This window comes from Eptesicus fuscus, chromosome 20, assembly GCF_027574615.1.
Source record: "Eptesicus fuscus isolate TK198812 chromosome 20, DD_ASM_mEF_20220401, whole genome shotgun sequence".
Taxonomy (NCBI): domain Eukaryota; kingdom Metazoa; phylum Chordata; class Mammalia; order Chiroptera; family Vespertilionidae; genus Eptesicus; species Eptesicus fuscus.
The window spans coordinates 41,970,340-41,991,602 of record NC_072492.1 but is presented as its reverse complement, the minus strand read 5'-3'; the positions used below and the strand labels follow the sequence as shown (position 1 = coordinate 41,991,602).

Genomic DNA, 21,263 nt, shown 5'->3' with positions numbered 1-21,263 from the left:
CAATTCCCTTTAAACTCGCGTGAGGTCAAACATCGGGTGGCTGGCTTTCTGGAGCCAAAGTCCTGTCCGAGTTCTAGGTGTTCCCAAAGAGCTGAAACAAAGACCCTGGACCACCCCTTGCCAGGAAAGCCAGAAGTCAATTCACTCTAAGACCAACTGTACAAGAAGGGTGCAGCTCAAATCCCGACAGGAAGTCGTACCCTCTCTTTACCTCCAGTTCTTCCTACTGTAGGGAACAGAGGCCAGACCCGCTGCTCCTAATGAATCCTCCTATCCAGCTAGAGTACTCAACACAAACCGTCTGTGTCTAGAGACCCTCACTTGAAAGCCAAGGTTAGGGATGAAAGGAAATCAGTAGTGCCCGCCCACGTTTTCTCATGGGGAGACCTCGTCTTCTCTGAAGTCTACAAAGGACCTTTTTGTTTTAAAGAAGAAACGAAGCCAAACACGGTGCTGACTGTACAAGGGCTGAGGGTTACAGAAGGCTATACAGGTCACCATGGGAAGCTTAAGAAGCCACTTAATGGAAGTTCAAAGATAAATAAGAGGAAAAACCTAAATGGCTCAAAGGAGGTGCCTGAAAGGCCTTAAGACCTTGTCATTTTGACTTTGGATCTCCAGTTTCGGCTTAATCGATCCTCAGACCTGCCTTGTTTACTAATGAAGCAGAGCCAACTGAGCACTCGTACATCCTATCATCTGCCATCCAAAGCAGCATCAGACGGAGCAGAGAAGGAAAGGCAATCGCTCCCGGTCCTCCCCACACGGGCCAAGGTCGAGTCCTCCCTTCTAGACACCCTGTCTCCCAGTTTAGCTTTCAGATGGCCCCTTCTTCCCGCCCCATCTTTTGCATCTAGAGTTCATCTCACTGGCTCATTCTCCCGCTCCTAGCCTTTCAGTGCTGTCATCAGAGGACCCCTCTCTGCTGTCAATGCAACTGGAGCCAGAGGGAATCTCTGGTTCTGATGCAAGAACCACTCCAAATCACTTGCCCAGTAATAAGAGGCCCACATCAGTCTCCTTCCTGAGAAAGAAAGGAGGTCCTGTTTGCAGCCAGCACTATAAACTGCCCCCAGAAAGAGTAGTGCTCCAGAGCAGGTGAGAGGCCTGAGGGCTGGGGAAAGGGCATCTTGCAAACACAAAGCCTTCTTTCTTAGGGAGCTCTCTTGTTCCCAGTTCAGCTCTATTCTCTCAAGTCAGTTCAAGCTCCTCTTTCTTAAGCAATCCTAGATAACAGAGTGCTGGAATTAGATGATACTACCAGAGGGAAATGAGGAAAGAGAAAAACATTGGTCAAAGAAGTCCCAGGATTGGCAGTGGTTGAGTGGGGGTAGAAACATGCAGGCTAAACATGGCAGAACTGGGCAGAGGCACTAAAGATGGCAGTATGCCCACCTGTTAACTAAACAGATACTGATGCCATTCACAAGGAGGAAAGGCAAAATAAAACCAAATACCCAATGGGGAAGAAATGAGTCTGCATGTGAATACTCTGGGCAGATACAGCAGGTCACAGAAAAAGTAGCTACATTTCCAAAAAGGAGGAAAAGGAATGGAGTAACCCACATTTTCAGGGACTAAATACCCTTGTTCTCCTATCTACAGAAGTATTTGATGTGTGTTGTTGCTCTGGGCTCTGGCTGGTTAACCCCACAGCTTCTGAAACAATGCATATTTTGCTAACTGTGCACCTCAGAACAATCCCATTGGGTCTGGTCTAGCTGGGAACAAAAATATTGTCTTTATACCCACTGCTGTGAAATAAACCATATAGAAAAAAATAAAGAATGCTTTTCCTTGGCAGTTGGTTCTAGCTTTATTCATTATGGTGATGTTCTTTTCTCAATGTTTTTAAACAAGAACAGGAATTAAAACAATGCCTGCTCTAATGCCCAAGGTAACAAAACTGCAGCCTTCAGGACTTCAGCTCTGTGGCTGGCACTGCAGATGGTCTCTGCCTGGTCTTCCTAGCAATCCTTCACATCTGGGCCATTCGCTCATCTGGATTTGATCCCAAGGGGAATTGAAAATTGCACTTATCCTCTGGCTCCCTGGTGGCAGCTACTGCTTAGCTGCTATTTAGGATTACCTAGAGACCCCAGAGGCAGATTGAGGGGAGTGGGGTGAAACCGCTTATTTAAAGCACTGTTTTCACATATTCAGAGAAATCAATGTATCATTTGCCCAGTAAGTGTGCTTTCTCTGCTTCCCTACCCAACCTGCGTTACCGCCCCTTATTCCTCGTGGCTGTGGATCCTGCTCAAAGCACTTCCCATCTCATTTTGCCTTAATGTGGGGATCACACAAATAGGATATGACCAAACCTTACATGGGCTGCAAAATGATGTACATTTTAAGCCGAAGAGGTTGACACTAAGTAGCATGATGAGAGTGGCTGTTTTGGATTAACCCATCAAAGCTGCCTCTTCCCTAAGCACACACAGCTTGTTTCCACAGCCAGCACTCAGCAGCTGTTGCAAAAACAACCACCTTCCCCGGTGAGGCGTGGTCCGTTTGCTGCTTTGCTGAGATGGTAGCTTTAGAGGGACTGAAGAGTTAGATTATTCTCAACCGATTCCAGTTTATTTGGATTCTACTCTCAGGTCAAGGTCAGAACAGATTAATCCTTATTCCTAACTTACAGACTCCTTAAAAGAAAATTCTAGGCTTGAAAAATACAAAGTATGAGAATTAAAGTCCTGTTTTTCCAGGGAAGGCCACACTGGGCTGACGAAAGCAATAGTACTATAAGCCAAGCTTGCTGCTGGGTACAGACTGATTTCCCTCGTCATTACCCGCCAATGACACAGGACACATGGGCAGCCCCACTTCTTCCTCCTGACAGTCCAGCTGGAGCAGAGGAACAAGGAGGGGCTGGGTTGTTTCACTCTACACAGGCCCACAGTCTGGTGGTACCTTTGCTTTCCCAGCGTTGGGCTGAAAATAGTCGCCTACTCTCAAAGGCGATCGAAGTCAGGGAACCAAGATTTACAGATGGATTGCACCAATGTATGAACTTCCCCCACGCTTCCTGGGATCATGCCAGGGCGCAGCTGATAATTAAGAACACGATCCAAAGGCTGAGGGAGAAATGATATCTTTGGATTTACATTCTTCTGTGAAATACGAATGCTGATTCAGTGAGTCAGTGTCTGAGAAAAGATCCTCTTAAATGATACCATCTCTGATAAACACTAATTATTTTTCCCAAGTCTGGATTTCCTGGAAGTCATATCACTCACAATTAAGCCTGTTTTCCATTACTGCCATTTGAAGGCTGGTCTACTTCTAGCCTGAACCAGGGAATATGGACAGAACCAACCACAATTGATCCAACACTGCAAGAGTGTTTTATTTCAAACTCTGACCCCTGTCCTGCGGTAAGGAAGAAAATTCTGCCAGTTTGCTCCTGACAGTCCCTGCTGCAGGAAAAACTGGTGTCAGACGTTCTCTGAAACACAGTGTCTTTCATCTGGACCCAGAAGGCAGATATACAATTTAAAAGAAGTGGGTCCAGGGCTGTGCATAACAGCCACCCACCTGGGCCCGGCCATCAGCTGTGGTTATTGAGGATGAGACTGCTGTAATGACCGAAGCAGAACAGGAGAGAACAAAGATAGTCCTTGCTACAGCGTGATGGCGATGGATGTCTTCACAGCTCCCAGACATCTCATCACCCATACTTCACCCCAGGAGTCATTTTTGCCATCAGGCTAGCTGAGACTTATGGGCCTCTCCTTGTGGCTCTTCACAGTCTTCCCCAGGTTTCAGCTGGGGGCCAGGGATCATCACCGTCTGAAAAGCAGGAAGCTGAGTTATCTATCATCCAAGCCCAAGGCTCACCCAGGAGATTCACCCTCACCTTCATGCCCACCCCTTCCCCGGTGCTGCATCACCCCCTCTCTCCCCTAGGGGGAGTCTGACAGGACTGACAGGATACCGCTAGTATGGCCTCAGCTCTTTTAAATCACGCAAGATGCCCTACCTTAAGGATAGGCTGCTTCGGGGGTGCCCATGGAGGCACAATCTTGCCGTGCATTCTCCAGCTTCCATAGGGGTTTGTCAGGTGCTTTTCAAAAACAACATACTCTAGGACATCCTTGGGCACATCTTCCTGTCCATACATCAATCTGCCAAACCGGTCATAGATGGCCAAAGTCTGCAAGGATGAAACCAAGTCTGGCCAGTTAATCCTCAGAATTGTCGTGTCTGGTTTTGTGTTTTTGCACGCAACCATCTTAAAAACAACTGCAACAAAACATTTTAATGGGTAGAAAAATTATCTCAGAATTCTGAATCTAGATGAACTGATCAACTACTGACACTTGACTTTTAGAAGTATTTTTGACTGGGGAGGGGAGGAGGGAGGAAGCTGAGACTAGGAAGGGTGGGAGAGAATATCCTTGCATCTGTCTTCGCAGAGCTAACTTCCAGCAGTAGGAAGGGCGTAGTGAAAGGGCAGGGAAGACCACAGTGAGCCTTTCCTGAGAACCCACAGTCCTGGGCAGCTGTAGCCATAATTCCAGAGGTAGGTGCCCAGCCTGAGTGAAGAAAAGCAGCTGGGAGGAACGCAGACTGGTGACTCTACCTGCCGGGTATGCATGCGGACGGTGACCTGGCCATACACATTACCCTGGTTCACCATACTCGAACAGCGAACCTGAACCACTCGGGCTGGCTCTAAAGACTCTACGAAGCTCCAGCGGACAGTCTTATATTGGATGTCCCAGACCATGTCCTGAAGGCAGAAGAGAACAAGTTCTACTGAGTTTTTCCCTCCCTTTAGGAAAGCTGGTGCTTCCTTCCACACCTGCTCTCACTTCTTACAATATTGCAGCCAACATGCAACATTTCCCACCAAATGCTTTCTTTTTAACCATCCCAAGTTTTCAGTGAACTACTGCTCAAGCCCACCTCACAACAACCCTCTTTTCATTTAAATCACAACTCAGGACCAACCTACCTCCTTGAGGACCCTTCTCCAAATCAATGAAAACCACACTCCAAATTGACAGCTTTATTTTTTTCCCTTTTTTATTGAGTTTATTGGGGTGACATTCATTAATAAAATGATATAGGTTTCAGGTGTTCAATTCTATAATACATCATCTGAATATTACACTGTGTGTTCACCACCCAGCCTCCTATACACTTTCATATTCTGGTAATTATTGCATGTATTGCTGCTGATTGCATATAGGTTGCCCCCCTTCCCTTTCTAGCAGAGAAGAGTGGGATTTTACAGGGATATAAAAGCTACACTGCTAAGACTTGGTTAGCTATCCCTGTCCCTAGGGAGATAAGGCCAAACTGATAGAAACTGAAGTTCTTATTCTTGAATCACAAAGTCCTCCTCCTTGGGGGTCTCCCAAAGAACCTAGCACCTCTGTTACCACACAATGTAAGCCTTGTGAATGCTCGTTAAATCCTTTATTATAGTGGAGGCAAGTATAGGCTGGCCTAATGTGGCCCACACCCTGAGCTCAAGATCCACACCTAAGGTTTCAGTACTGCTTGTTGAGGGACTTTCTCCTTCATTTGCATGGCCCTTACCAAAGTCCACATCAAGTCATTATCATTCAGGCAAAAACAATGGAACTTCAGCTTTTTGCTTGAAACTTCCTGCACTTTCAAAACTGATCTTACCTAAGAAAACCAAAGGTGATGTCTACAATATGCCCATTCAGCATCCCATAATTCTAAGGCCGAGAACCTACCGGAAAACAGTTTTCAGTTGCCAAGGTATGAAGTCGGTCATGGTCTGAGCTAAAAAAGAGATACATATCATTGACTCCTACTTTTATGATACCCTGTATGAAAGTTGAAAATGAAAAACAATTCAATTCATTTTTATAAATATTTTCTTTACTCCTACCATAAGCCAGGTAATATGCTAAGTCCTGGAGAGACAAAGATGAACAGTAACCTGATTTACCAGAAAATCCTGAGCTCCACAGCCGAGTAAAATTAGGTCTGAATCTCAGGAGCAGAAAGAAATTTCTCTGAAATTATTATATGCATCCTTAAGATGGGCAAGAGACTCTGACATGGGGACTGGTTTTTGTTCTAAGCTGCAACAGGGAACAAAACCCAACATAAATAACAATCAAAAGTTCATCTTCTCTTCTTACCGCAGACACATCACCAGTACCAACTGGCTGGGCCTTGAATCTTACACTGTCATCTTTGAACCTAGCCAAAGGTAATCATCTATCTTTTCTGAGCCATCCTCCCCTCCCCCATGCCCATCTTTGTTACTGCCACAGTGTCGTAGTCATGCTGATTCTATGCAGTAAGAGTAAGAAAACAGCAAACCCCAGCCTTTGTACATACAAGATTTTAGGAAGATTCCTAACTGAGGAGTTTCATATAAACATAAGAGTACAGATTAGTTTCTTTATGTATACATTCATGACCTTCCCTCCCAGTTTAATACTTCCTGGGCAGTTTAAGTCTTTATCCCTTTACAAATTCTTGACTCTAATCCCAGAATGGAGAAGTATTATTTCTATCTGCTTCCCTCCCACCTCTATTTCTAAGAGAAAGATTCCAACTCATTTCTCCTGCTGTAGCTCTAGACTAGACTGAACTGTGGTGATAGCTACCTCAACCACTATGCCTGGCACCTCTAAATGAACCCTTCCTCCTCACTGTACTGACCTAGAAATCCTCAGTAGAAATAAATTCCCTTTCCTATGAGTTCACTTACTATTTTACAATGGAACTTACACTGAAAAATAAAGACATCTGCTTCTGGTAACATAACGGACTGAACTAATATAAAACTACACCCACTATAAACATCTAGAAATATTGGATAGAATATGACACACACACACAGAGACACACACACACATTTTTCAATACACTGTCCTAGTTCACTAGAAAGATAGGTAAATCCCTAGATGCCAGAAAGGAAGAGGGAACGAAAACCAGATGGAAAGAATACAATCTGCTACAACAGCAGGGATGACGAAGGGATCCAGAAATAAGGTCTGAAGACTAGGAACTGGTCTCGTCCTAAAACCTTGGACCCTCAAAACACAGGGAGTTGGAACTGAAATCCCTGAATAAAGCTATGACTATAGGAGTCCTGCACCTGCAGGGAATGGAGACTAGAAAAATAGCCCACAATCTAGAGATAAAGCTTCTCTCTGTCGAGGGCTGTGAGTGGGGGGAAAATAAAAACAAAGAAACTGAAAAATTAAAGCCCTAAGCCCACATTATACGCAAATGTGGATATGAAATTTATGGTGTAAGAATTCCTAAGCTAAGAAATTAACATAAAAACTGATCCCTGGTCAATGATATCCCTGAGGAATCTGGCAGAAACACACACAAAACCTCTCTGGGAGCATGCTCATAACTCAGGTTGTTTAGGATTTCCTCAGAAGACACTCTCCAATGAAGATGAGCTTACAACTAAACGTTTCAAACGGAGACCTGGAATCTACCCAGTGAAAACAACAGACTCAAGACATCAAGCAAAATAATGGAGTAGGAAGCTCTAGGGGGGGGTCCCCCCATTGAAACACCTGGTAACTTAAGAAAAAATGACCAGAACCACTATTTCAGAACTCTGGATTCTGACTGGACACTTATAACAACCAGGGGAGTGCCTGATGAGGGGAGAGGCTAGTGATCTCAGGTAGAACAATATGTGCAAACTATCTATCACCCCCCTTCCTCCAGCCCTATCATGACTGTGGGGAGAGTGGCCTGTGTTTCTGGAGTGGATGGATGGCTGGTGCTAGGGCAGACAGTAGATACCTTGCCCTCCAAAATTTTGGGGTTGCACATTTTGGTCAGCCTGGTGGAATGCAGAGACCAGAGCAAATGATGCCATGGTGTCAGTACTGCTGGCTATGAGACCAGAGTGGGTATAGGACAGGGAGTTCACTTACTTGTTTAGACAAAGGTGAGCTTCAATGAAGATATCCTTAGCTTTTTCAGGGAAGTCCTTTATTTTAAAATTAGCATCATAGTCTCTTATCTTCCGTATGCTGTAAAATTAAGCATGGTAATCATTTTTAAAGACTTTGTTCAATTCTATAACTCACAGCTTATATTAACCTCCATTAATGTCTATTTACTTATTCATTAATTGTTTTTTAAATGTGTCAAGTCCTATGAATTCAACCTTCTAACTCTCATTTTAATTAATCATCCTAAAGAGAGACCAAGATTTCTTATAGTAAAATTTCATAATTCTGGCATCAAAGAAAACATCCTATAAGCACTAAAAAAGAAAACACAGGTGTCATAGAAAGGCTCAAGAGTCAGAATGAGCCTGGCTGATGTGGCTCAGTTGTTGAGCATCGATCTATGACCCAGGTCATGGTTTGATTCCCAGTCAGGGTTGTGGGCTGGATCCCCAGTAGGGAGCATGCAGGAGACAGCTGATTGATGATTCTCTCTCATCACTGATGTTTCTATCTTTCTCCTTCTCCCTTCCTCTCTGAAATCAATATATATATATAATTTTAAAGAGTCAGAATGTGCCGAAACCGGTTTGGCTCAGTGGATAGAGCGTCGGTCTGCGGACTGAAAGGTCCCAGGTTCGATTCCGGTCAAGGGCACATACCTTGGTTGCGGGCACATCCCCAGTAGGGGGTGTGCAAGAGGCAGCTGGTCGATGTTTCTCTCTCATCAATGTTTCTAGCTCTCTGTCCCTCTCCTTTCCTCTCTGTAAAAAAATCAATAAAAATATTAAAAAAAAAAAAAAAGAGTCAGAATGAACCCTGGCTGGGTGGCTTAGTTGGTTAGAGCATCATCCTGATACACCAAGGTTGCAAATTCAATCCCTGGTCAGTGCATATATATGTATCAACCAATCAACCAATGAATACACAAATAAGTGGAACAACAAATTGATGTCTCTCTCTCTCTCTCTCTCTCATCAATCAATAAAAATATTTTATAAAAAGACTCAGGCCTGGCCAGCACGGCTCAATGGTTGAGCATCGACCTATGAACCAGGAGATCACAGTTCGATTCCTGGTGAGGGCATATGCCCGGGATCTGGGCTCAATCCCCAGAGTGGGGCGTGCAGGAGGTAGCCAATCAATGATTCTCTCTCACTATTGATGTTTCTCTCTCTCTCCCTCTTCCTTCCTCTCCGAAATCAATAAAAACATTAAAAAAAAAATAATAATAGCCCTAACTGGTTTGGCTCAGTGGATAGAGTGTCAGTCTGTGGACTGAAAGGTCCCAGGTTCGGTTCCGGTCAAGGGCATGTACCTTGGTTGCAGGCACATCCCCAGTAGGAGGTGTGCAGGAGGCGGCTGATCTATGTTTCTCTCTCATCAATGTTTCTAACTCTCTATCCCTCTCCCTTTCTCTCTGGAAAAATCAATAAAATATATTTTTTAAAAATATAATAAAAATAATAATAAAACAAAATATGTGATTAAAAGAAGTCCTACAAACTGCCCTGCCAGTATGGAATCAATAAAAATATATTTCCTCTCTGAATTCAATTAAAAAATATTTTAAAAATAATAATAAATAAATAAACATATATTTTAATAAAATTTATTTTAATTAAAAAAATATTTTTTAAAAGTCCTACAAACTTCAAAGTCAACTCCCTAATTGATGTGACAAAAACAACCAATAAAGGCTGAGATGCTAAGAATCAGAATGCCCATATTATTCTACATTAACTACAGACTCTATTACAAAGAAAGAAAATAATGTCAAATTGTTATAAGAGTTATATCCAATCCAATTAATCCAAGATTATCTCTTTGGAATAAAGTAGCAACCAGAAATTTTATTCTAATATTAACTCCCAGTTGTCTCAAACACCTACGACAACTGTGATGCCACATTCTTCTTCAATCGTTCAGTTTTCTGTGCCAGTCCTTCCTTTGAAAGAGCTGATACCCGAGCATCACCCTCTGGAGGAACATAGGGGTCAAAGATACCACCTGAAATAAAAGGAGACAACTAAGAAAGCATTGAAAGACAGAGAAAAAGTCATCTGGAAGTCATATAAAATTAGGAGAGATCCTAAATAAATTAACGAACTAGACTTTCATGTAAAGGGAATCATGTTACATTAGAAAAAAATAGAATAAGATCATTTAAGTCTCCTCTCAGAGCCTCAGTTTCTTCTCATAGAAAATGGGGAAATTTCACCTTTGTCTTCTAGAAATAGTGGGAAAACAAGATCAAAGATGACCTCATGAAATACAGTGCATACAAAGTAAATCATTATTGAGGCTCTATTGATCCACTGATTTTGTGGTTAACTAGTGTCAATCATAGTCCAAATCATTTTGCTTTCCAGATGATCTCTGACAGAAGGGGAATGGGTCAAGATCTCAGAAATATCATGCCTCACCTGTACAGGCCAGATGTATGGGACGCTCCAAACGTTCTGGAGGAATGACAACTCCTGCTTTCCGGGAACGTTCTATAAAATCCTTTTCTGATTTGTATTTGGGATCATGAGCAGGAGGTGTGAAACGTGCTTTCGTTCTCACCGGAACTACAGCTATGGACTGAGTCATCAGTACTGGCTGGAAGGTAGGAAAGGTTAGGATATAGGTAAACTTGGAAAAAACTACTATCTTGAACAAACTCTAAGCAAAGATAGAAAGGGAATATACAAGGATGACTTAGGGCCCTAACTGGTTTGGCTCAGTGGATAGAGCGTCAGCCTGTGGACTCAAGGGTCCCAGGTTCGATTCTGGTCAAGGGCATGTACCTTGGTTGCGGGCACATCCCCAGTAGGGAGTGTGCAGGAGGCAGCCGATTGATGTTTCTCTCTCATCAGTGTTTCTAACTCTCTATCCCTCTCCCTTCCTCTCTGTAAAAAATCAATAAAATATTTAAAAAAAAAAGAATGACTTAGGAACAATTATAAAGTCACATATGGGGGGGGGGATGCATTACTAGTTAAATATTTATGGGCGTTTCTTACTAGAAGCTAGTAAGCAACTTTTACTAACGCCTCAACGTTTACTAAGAGCTTCCCTTTAGTATTCCCCATAGTGCAGGGCTATGCCAACTCCTAGGGATACAGACTGATTAAAGCAAGGCTTCTGCTCTCAAAGAGCCTTCAGTCTGAAGGGTATTAAACCCCGACCCGATGCTGGAATGAGCAGAATGCTATTATTAAAGCATAAGAAACGTCATGGCATCTCCTCTATTATTATTTTTTTTTTTACTGAGATTACATTCTGCTCATTCTATTGGTATCCTCACTGTAAATTTCCGTCATTATAGCTCCCAACTGATTAATAAGCTCTTTGAAGGCCAGTTCTCCTTTCTCTCTGACCATGAGGTTTGCTCAGGCAGGTACAGTGACAGGTATTGTTCCATTTAGGGACGTTTGTACAATCAAGGGGAAGCGAGCTCACCTTCCAAGCCATGACGTCTCTCCCCTTTAAACCCTTACCGCCAAACAAACCCGACCAAACCGGAGAACCTTCATCCCCGAGAATGTGCTCCCCTTCATGGCCCTGCCGAGGCTTTCGCCGCTTAGCCACTCAGCTCAGTAGCTGGGTTCCGTCTGCCTTAAACTCTTCCCTCGCCTCGGTGTGACTCGCATCCTCCAAGCTCCCCGAGGACAACTGCGAAGGGAGTGCTTCCTCTGCCCTGTCCTCCTCCTCCAGCCCCTCCAGCCCTCTCCGCCCCCTCCCTACCCACCTGTCGAGACCACCATCCCAAAGCCCTGGATAAGCAAGACCACCCCCGCGGCATGGGGGCAGCCATTTTGTCCACGCAAAGCCTTCTGGGTTGGGGACGAAGAGCGAAGAGCCTGGGACCGGAGAGAAGGCGCACAGGGCGGAGCTGACTCGGGTGTGGAATTTTCCAGGGCGCGCGCCCTCCGCCGAAGTGTGAGCAGCGTGAACGCGCGCGTGCGCGTGGCGTATAGACTACGCGTGCGCACTGAGACGGCGTTGGGGGAGTAGGGTGGAGCGCACGGCGGTCACGCGCCCACCCGAGAGCGCCGGAGCGCGAGCTGCGCCTGTGCAGGAGGCTTGCAGGCGGCCGGGAGTTGCTGCGTTCTTAGGTGACTGGGCCGTCGCTGCACCTGGTTTCAGTTCGGAGGGTAATGGAAAGGTGTGGCTCTCCTGAGACAAATGTCCCCCCCCCCCCCATGCCTACTTGGATCCCAGATAGGCAATAACCATTAGTTTCTGGGTCTATCTGACCTCAATGTGCTGGGTAACCTTAAACTGAATCCCTAGTTTTCCCAACCTGTACTATGTAAAGAAAATTTTTTTCTTAATGTCAGATGACTAGTATGTTTATTGAACAAACATAGTGGCTACTGCGTTTATTGAAGCAAAAGACACGTGGATGACAAAAACATTTCTTACCTGTCATTTTTTGGAAAGAGGCATGGGATCAACATGAACAAATAATAGTTTACACTTAGAAATGTTTACCGGGCCCTGACTGGTTTGGCTCAGTGGATAGAGCGTCGGCCTGCAGACTGGAGGGTCCCAGGTTCGATTCCGGTCAAGGGCATGTACCTTGGTTGCGGGCACATCCCCAGTAGGGCTTGTGCAGGAGGCAGCTGATCGATGTTTCTCTCTCATCGATGTTTCTAGCTCTCTATCCCTCTCCCTTCCTCTCTGGAAAAATCAATAAAATATATTTTTAAAAAAAAATGTTTACCGGGTGCCAAACAACTTTCTAAGCATTTGCATATATTAATTTAATTACTTCTCACCACAAAGAAGTATAATATTCTCCTTTTACATAGGAGGTTGGGTCGCAGAGAAATTACAAATTTTAATTAAGATTGGATGCTAGCCCTAGCCGGTTTGGCTCAGTGGATACAGCGTCAGCCTGTGGACTGAAGGGTCCCGGGTTCGATTCTGATCAAGGGCACATGCCTGGGTTTCGGTCTAGATCCCCAATGTGGGGCGTGCAGGAGGTAGCCAATCAATGATTCTCTCTCATCACTGATGTTTCTATCTCTCCCTCTCCCTTCCTCTCTAAAATCAATAAAAATATAATTTAAAAAAAAAAGATTCGATGGCTAATAACTGGCAGAACTGAGATTCAAATCCAAGCAGTCTAATTCCAGAACCCATGTACTACTATGCTGTCCTGCTTCACATTCAGTTGTTTAAAGATGCATGACGTTGGCATCATCCTGGAAAATCCAGTGCTATAATCATTGCTGAATGGCAAACACTTTCCTCTTACCTATAGGTTCTTATCTTGTCCTGACAATTAGCACTTACCTATAGTATTTTGCAATGAGTTAGAAACTATAGTGTGTACATACAAGAGCTTACTGGCTGGAATAGAATTGCTACAAAGTTCCAGGTAAAATGCTAAGGACTATGAAAGAAAAGAGAGAGATTACTTTTGGGTTTGGGGATCACATGTATTGTCTTAAATCTTGACTTCTCAACTATACTGCAAATTTTTCAAGGGTAAGAATTCACCTATCAGTCCTAGCCACAGCACTGAACCTATAGCATTACACATTAATAGCAACATGCAGTTAGTTGCCCTATGTATGTATTAATTAAAGAACATGTATCACTAAGTAGTTAAATGAGAGATGTCTAATCATTTCTTAACAGACTTCTGTCAATCTATGCCCCAGAAAATAAAACATTAAATTTTTATTTTACTTGTCTCACCACCGAAGTGAAAAAAACAAAAAAAAAAAAAAAACCACTCCACTGAGTAGTTATTGATTAATACAGAATATTGGTATAGTCTGTCTAGCATTATTTGCTCCACTGTCGAGTTTCTTGATGGCCTCACCTGGTAGCCAACAAATCACAGGTCATCCTCTGCCTGCCCTCTGATCAACTTCTCAAGGAATGCAAATTTGTTTCATATGAGCCTGGATGAAATAATACGGGAAGTTAACATCATTTAACTCATTCTGAGATGAATGAATTAGCTTCTCTTTTCCTATTAGCCGCTCTTTTGGAAAATTCATATTATCTTTCTATCTCATTAATTCCATGGAAAACTGGGAGCTGTCTGCTGGGAAAGTAACACCACGGGATATGTCTTAATTCTATAACCCTAGTAATTCACATTTCAGGAAAAGCAAGAGAAGGGAACTCGTGCAATTAGAGATAGGAATAAAGTGGTTAGGGGCTCAGCCTCGCAAAAGACAGTCTTGCACATAGTAGACATTCATGTATTTATTCAATAAGTGAATAGAATCCCAGATGAAATATGATGAAGCAGAAGGCAAAATTGATTTCTTGTTTCTCCAAATTTTGAAATTTCTAAACGGAGCCAAAAAGAATGGGATATCTCATAAGCAGTGGGGGCGTGTACTTGCATTGTTTTCCCCTCCCAGGGCAGGTGGCGGCTAAGATTGAAATTCCGGAAGTTCTTTCTGGTAACCTGCATTCTAAGAGGAGCACAGTTGATTCAAAGAAGAAAAATCCTTCTGGAGAACTGAACGAATCAGATTACAATGTATTTATTGATTACAGTGCAAGGAATAGGCTTGCCATGTATTCCTGCTGTACTTCCTTCCCTTGAGAGCATGAAGAACAGAAGTGAATTCTCCAAGATAAAGTGGCATAGAAAAGCCAAGAATTCTGACTTTCTAGGAAATGTTCTCAAGTGATTTTCAGCTAATGTTAGCCGAGCTTCTTTGTCACCCCAAGAGTTAACTCCCTATGACTCTCACATAAGGGTTAAGAATGCTATAGTGCCTAAATTTACATCTTAGCCCCACCTCTTTTCCTCTCCTATACAAAGCGGGTAAATACGTACCTAACTCATACAATTGTTATTAAATCATTAAATGAATTAATCCACGTTCCCATTCTGGTTAGTTATGGCCACTGCTTCCAAGCCCTATGACCTTGGAAGGGATGTACAGAGCCCAGCAGAGTCCTGCTACGTGTGAGTGCTCTTTGTGCTGGACACAGATAGCACCCCTGCCCCCAGAGTCCACCCCAGAGCAAGGTCCCTAAAGCAAGAGGGCTCCTAACTCAGACAGGCACTGGAAATCCTCAGGAAGCCCTGTGAGTTAGCTGCCAGTCCCCTAGGGAGCAGTTCTCACCTCTGTTGAAACTAAGACCACCTAGAGGCAGTTTCCAAGTCCAAAAGTGATTTCTTATTTCTGTGCTGCACGACTTTCTTCTCCTAGCTGTTTTTCTTTCTCATCTGTCCTTCCACTCATCCCTACTGCTGAGGGCAAAGGCCTTTTCCGTATTTACCATTTCTGCCTGCCTCAGACTCCTTAGCTCTAAAGGTATGTTTAGAAAAAGATATTGCTCATTCCAGCTCAGCCCGAAAAGAAGCCCATGCTGCCTGCTGTTCAAGCTGGGTCTAGAATTAATCCCTAGCCTCTTCTTGCTCCACTTTCGCCCCAGCTGGCTAAATCAAGCAATAATCCTAAAAGGGAATTTCAAGCTATTTGTGACACCGTCCCTTCTCCCCCTACACGTCCCCCATCCCCACCCCTCCCCCGGGCCAAGAGCCACGTTTGGAGAAGAGAGAACAAAGCCCCTGGATCAGAGTAATCTGTTTCTAACCCACTTTCGCTCCCAGGGTTTACCTCTGCTGGAGGAGGGAGACAGAAAGAAATCTGACACCCACGTTAGCGCTGGGAAATGGGGAAGAAGCTCCAGGAGTGGGGGGGGCGGGAAGGGGGGCTGTAGACATGGGGTTCTGGAGCCTGGGCACTGTTCTCATATGCTGGGGTACCCTGTAAAAGCAATTCCTAGGCTCTAACCGGTTTGGCTCAGTGGATAGAGCTGCGGACTGAAAGGTCCCAGGTTTGATTCCGGTCAAGGGCATATGCCTTGGTTGCGGGCACATCCCCATTAGGAGGTGTGCAGGAAGCAGCTGATCGATGTTTCTCTCTCATTGGTGTTTCTCTCTCACCGATGTTTCTAACTCTCTATCCCTCTCCCTTCCTCTCTGTAAAAAATCAATAAAATATATTAAAAAAAAAAAGCATTTCCTTGAGTAGTGTTTGGCAATAATAGGCATTCTATAAATGTGTTGAAAACATTGAAAAGTGTATAGATTCTGGGCAGATGAAGGCAAAAACAACTTCCTGATTATACCTACAACCCCATGTCCTTATATGCACATCAATTTATGTCTAAAGTCAACACATAGAAAAGTGTGATACAGTGGGAAGGGCTCTGGGTTGGGAGGCAGGAGACATGGGTTCAAATCCCACCATTGCTGACATTGGCTTACCTTGCTTTAAAGAAAGTCACTTCACATTTCTGACCACTAATTTTCCTCATTTTTTTAAAAAGTCACTCTCTAGAGCCCCAAAAGCCTCCAGTCTCATGTGATGTGTATTTAGCTCTTATTAATAATGCACAAAGGCCTGCGCTCATTTGTAATACACTGGCAAGGACTCCCTTTGGGGCCCCTTGTGAGCCAAGTGCTTAGCATACCTTTAGTCTGTATTCTTTTGTTTACCAGCCATGGACTCTGACATATAAACATGTACCTTCCAGCTGACCATTCTTTTGGGATGCTCTCCAGCTCTTTGGGGTTGAAGGGAAGCTGTGTGCATGCAGAAAACTTCCACTAGAGGGTACCAAGGCTGCACTGGGATCTCAGACTGCAGGGAGGCCGATGCAAACCCAACAATTCCAGGATTTGTAAATACCTACATTTAGAGATTTAGAGATCTCTCTCCATTGCTCTTTACTTGGTCTGCTCCGTACTGCTCCTTGGGAGCTTTAAGAAATCTCTACTATTTTGACATCATTTTGTTTTAATTTGATTTCAAATCAAAGGCAATCTATACTTATAATAGGGTAATATGCAAATTGGTTCGGGACTGCCCTCTGGTAACAACCGAACAGCAGGAGGGTGGGGAGGGCGGGGCAGTGGGCAGAGAGCTACAGGAGGGCGGGGCAGTGAGCTATGAGCTACGTGCAGCGGAGAGCTACCAGGGGCAGTGGGCGGGGCCGCCAGCTGAGGCAAGCAGCAGTGAGCTACTCTCGCACGGATTCGTGTGCAGGGCCACTAGCTTGGTATAATGGAATCTCTGGGGACTCTGGTAGCTGGTACAGACCCCACTACTTCCAAATTCCGTGAACAAATCACCTTAATCCTTGAAGTGATTAAAGTCTCAGTGTACCCCTCTGTGAAATGGCGATAATAAAACTTACTTGGTAAGGCTGTTGTGAGCACTACTAAGTGAAATCACTTATGGAAACATGAGACTGGTAGACATTAGGTGCCTAAAATTGTTTTGTTTGGTTTGTCCTGGAGGAGAGTTCTAAGAATTGCCACCAACTGGGATTGATGTTGAAAGAGAGACGGATCTGCAAGAGCTGAGGACTTCCAAACAAGAACTGAGACTTTTTTGCCATTTCGCTCTTGAGTCTTGCAGGATTTCAGGCTAATATTACTTGGTCCTTCTGAGCCTTAGCTCTCAATCCTGTTCTCTCATTGTGTCAGCCCGGCCATGATGCTCTTCTGTTCTTTACTTATCCTGAGTCCTCAGAGGTGAATTCAGTTTCTACTTCCTCTTCTCCTCCTCGGCAAAATGTCTCTTGTATTTTGCCCTGTGTTTTCTGAAGTGATAGGTCTCCACCTGGTTCGGTTCTTCCCTTTCCTTCTCGTCTCTCTTATAGTCACTTCTGGGGTGGAATGTGCCATCTGTTCCTGAGACTGAGCAGAGGTTCAGGAGAGAGGGAGGGAGAGTGTGTCAGGGCTCGCACGTCCGCAGACACGGCACAGCTGCAGGGCAAACCAGGGTGAAACCGCAAGCCAGAGGCCCCAGGGCAGGCAGCCGTGAGGCCGGCCCCTTGGCTCCTTTCTCGTCTCTGTCTCACCCCAGGAGGTTTCCTGGCAGGAGTGGGAGAGGTTGGTATCGAGTCCTTGAGCCCTGACTCATTCCCTGACCTAGTTGGGTGTTACCCAGTTATCTCCCAAATATCTCCCCACGGACCTTTTAGCAACACAACAGTGCCATTCCCAGAAGACAGAAGAGAAGAGGAAGCGGACCACCTGTGTATTTCCTCCCCATCCGAGGATTCCAGCGAAAATAAGAAGTTTAGTCCTCATGCTTCAGGTACCACCCAGGACATTGGTTATAAAACGAATAAAATCATCTCACATTGCTACACTCAGAGACTGGCTATTTTCCAGAGTGCTTTATAGAAACAATCAGGTTTAACTTTCTTAAGAAAGAATAAAATTGTTATTTTATTTTACTTGGGCAGACGAAGGGGCTGGGGAAAGGGGGGACTGGAACACTGAGCCAGGAAGTGACTGGCCATTATCACGTAGTGAGTCAGGGCCTATCTAGGCACATAACTCAGGTTCCTAACCCCACCCCAAATTTCATTTTTTTTCCCTTAGCCATGTTAATTATGGACTATAATAATGTCTTGGGCTTTCTGGATTTTTACAGAACTTCTTACAACCCCCAAATTCCTGAGGGGCAATAGGAAATCCATTGTGTTATGCTTATGCCCCTTTCTCTATATGTCCTGTGGAATGTAAGATATATGTTTGTTGCCTCCTCGACGTGTTGTTGGAAACACTGTAGAGTTATCTAAGATTGAAGGAAGACCTTATCAAGTCTGTGATCCTGAGTTTAGATCTCAGAAATAGGAGATTCCATTTTTAAATTATTTGTTGGTGCTCATATTTTATTTATTTATTTTAAAAATATATTTCTCTATTGATTTCAGAGAGGAGGGGAGAGGAAGAGACAGAAACATCAACGATGAGAGAGAATCATTGATCGGCTGTCTCCTGTATGCCCCCTACTGGGGATCGGGCTCACAACCCGGGCATGTGTCCTTGGAAGGAACCGAACCCAGGACCCTTTATTCCGCAGGCTAATGCTCTATCCACTGAGCAAACCGGCTAGGGCGGGGTTCATATTTTATCCTTGTACGTTACTATATCAGCGAATGCTGAAAATTATTTTCCTATCCCTCCTTTGCCCAAAGGTCCCTATCTCTCCCTAACTAGGGTCATGCTTCCTAAAGACATTAGCTGGTTTCCAGGAAGCAGATTTTAACTTGATCCCTTGGCAGAGGGAATGGCGTCATTGCACATGGGCCAGAACGCTTTTTCTGCCAGAGCTCCCCATCTGGAGGAAAAGAGGAGAAGTTTCAGAGTTTCCATAGGGCTGCCTAAAGGGGAGGAAAGGAAAGTGAGCCACAGGGAGGAGAGGAGAAAGCCCCAGAGTCTGGAAAGAATATCAGATCAGCAGGCCTAATCCCCTGGCCCAGGGGCGCTGCACCTTTCCTTCCTCCTAACCCTTAACCAGGTTTCACTTTGCTCCCCATTCCTTTGCCTTTCACATGGACTTAACTGTCCTGCCTGCCCCATCTCCGAATTTCCCTCTAGTCTTTGTTCTTTATGTACCTCCCTTCCAATTTTGTGCTCTCTCTATGGGTGACTCTTAGATGTTCCTAGACTACGTCTACATGCTTCTCAGAAAAACAGAAGTTAGAAGAAACTCATAACCCATGATGCACAGAAGGACTTTAGTGGGTACACGGAGCCTCTGAAATGGAATGTCTATTTAGTGCACACACGCATCTTTCTGGCAAGAAGGCCCACAGCTTCCATTAGGTTCTCATACCTTCCATTCAAACCCCTGCTATTTTTATTTTTTAATTGATTTGAGAGAGAGTGAGGGGGGGGAGAGAGAGAGAGAGAGAGAGAGAGAGAGAGAGAGAGAGAGAGAGAGAGGAGCATTGATTTGTTGTTCCACTTATTTGTGTGTTCATCAGTTGCTTCTTTTTTTTTTAATTATTGATTTTTTTACAGAGAAGAAGGGAGAGGGAGAGAGAGTTAGAAACATCAATGAGAGAGAAACATCAATCGGCTGCCTCCTGCACGCCTCCTACTGGGGATGTGCCCGCAACCAAGGTACATGCCCTTGACTGGAATCGAACCCGGGACCCTTCAGTCCGAAGGCCGACGCTCTATCCACTGAGCCACACCGGTCAGGGCCATCAGTTGCTTCTTGTATGTGCCATGACCAGGGATCGAACTTGCAGCCTTGGCATATCAGGATGACACTCTAATCAAATGAGCTACCAGGCCAGAGCTCAAATCCCTGCTCTTGACTACACAGTTCAGTGTTTTTCAGAATAAGGCTGGAAACCTACATTAATTTTGGGACCTAGATTATGACTTCTATTTTTAAAAATGAACAAAATAAAATAGAAAATATCAATGTGTATCACTCATAGTAAGGGCATTCGTTTTGAATAATTAATATTTTATTAAAATGCATATGTAATAATTTTTTAAATTTTACATATATAATCAAAACATCCAGTATTAATATTATTCATTCATTTAATGTTATTAAAAGAATATGAAGCTACAAAATCTGCTCCAACACTGGGGATATAAAGATGGAAGAGATGTTTCTGGCCCACAAGCAGCTCACATCTAGTAGGAAAGAGACGGGTCCACAGAAAATTACAAAAGAATGTTAAGTGACACTACAGAGTAAGCAGTAGGTACAAGGTGCATAGGCGAGAGTATGGCAGACCATTTGGAGAGTTCAGATGGGCCTACACTTGAGTTGAGTCTGCAGAGGTGAGTAGGAATTTGAAGGGTGCATAGTTAGGAGATGTGAAATTCTAGGATTGCTGTGCACAAAAACACAGCAGTAGAAGACAACACAGAATGGCCAAGGCATTCACAGCAGGCTGCTGTGTTGTCTGTGTATTGTGGAGTTCAGCTGGAGAGACTGGATGCTCAGGCTGGATCATGGAGTCTCCCATTATTGCAGAAAATTCTAAATATCCTCCAGAGACTGTTGCCCAGCTCTGCCTGGGCTCTCTCAGTGACAAGGAACCTAGAACTTTGAAAGGCAGCTCAATCTGCTCTAGAGCATCTGATTGTGACAAACTCCTTCTTACATTGATGTAATCGTTGCTTCCCTCTTTCGCCCAATGATTCTCATTTGTCTCTGCAGCATTACAAAAAGAGTCTCCATCCTCTTCCACTAGGTTGAACCAAATGAAATTGCCAGTTTAGGGATCAAAATGGTTAAACATTGGCAATTTCATAGTGTTACCTTATACTTGTCAAAATCAGCTATTTGAGGACATCTATTATCTATGCACCGTAGTCTTCTCTTCCCCATATTTAACATCTCTAAACTCGACCTGTTTTTCCTCACTTGGTGAAGTTACTGGATTTTTTCCCCCAACCTGATCTCTCACTGATATACACTAATTCATCAATATCTTCGGGGCAGTCAGAACTGGTCAGTTCAAAACATGGTGAGACTATTAGCTCTCTTGATCTGACATTGTCTTTTCATGAAACTGTGCCAGCACTGGATT

General features: G+C 44.1%; 1 protein-coding gene across 4 annotated transcripts in view; it reads right to left on the bottom strand.

Annotated features, from left to right (window-relative positions):
• Positions 1-3,334: 3,334 nt before the first annotated feature.
• MRPL45 (mitochondrial ribosomal protein L45) overlaps positions 3,335-21,263 on the bottom strand; it is a 38,115-nt gene continuing 20,186 nt past the window's right edge. Inside the window, exons 1-8 of one of the 4 annotated variants that reach the window (XM_008153774.3) lie at positions 11,659-11,797; positions 10,349-10,526; positions 9,815-9,932; positions 7,905-8,003; positions 5,718-5,766; positions 4,589-4,738; positions 3,986-4,159; positions 3,335-3,795 (exon numbers count right to left, since the gene is read on the bottom strand). In XM_008153774.3, the coding sequence (XP_008151996.1) occupies positions 3,709-3,795; positions 3,986-4,159; positions 4,589-4,738; positions 5,718-5,766; positions 7,905-8,003; positions 9,815-9,932; positions 10,349-10,526; positions 11,659-11,724 (921 nt within the window). In that variant the 5' untranslated portion in view covers positions 11,725-11,797 and the 3' untranslated portion in view covers positions 3,335-3,708. Of the gene's footprint in view, positions 3,796-3,985; positions 4,160-4,588; positions 4,739-5,717; positions 5,767-7,904; positions 8,004-9,814; positions 9,933-10,348; positions 10,527-11,369; positions 11,632-11,658; positions 11,798-21,263 lie in introns of those variants that run through there. The other 3 variants (XM_054709079.1, XM_054709080.1, XM_008153775.3) reach the window with 3 other exon arrangements.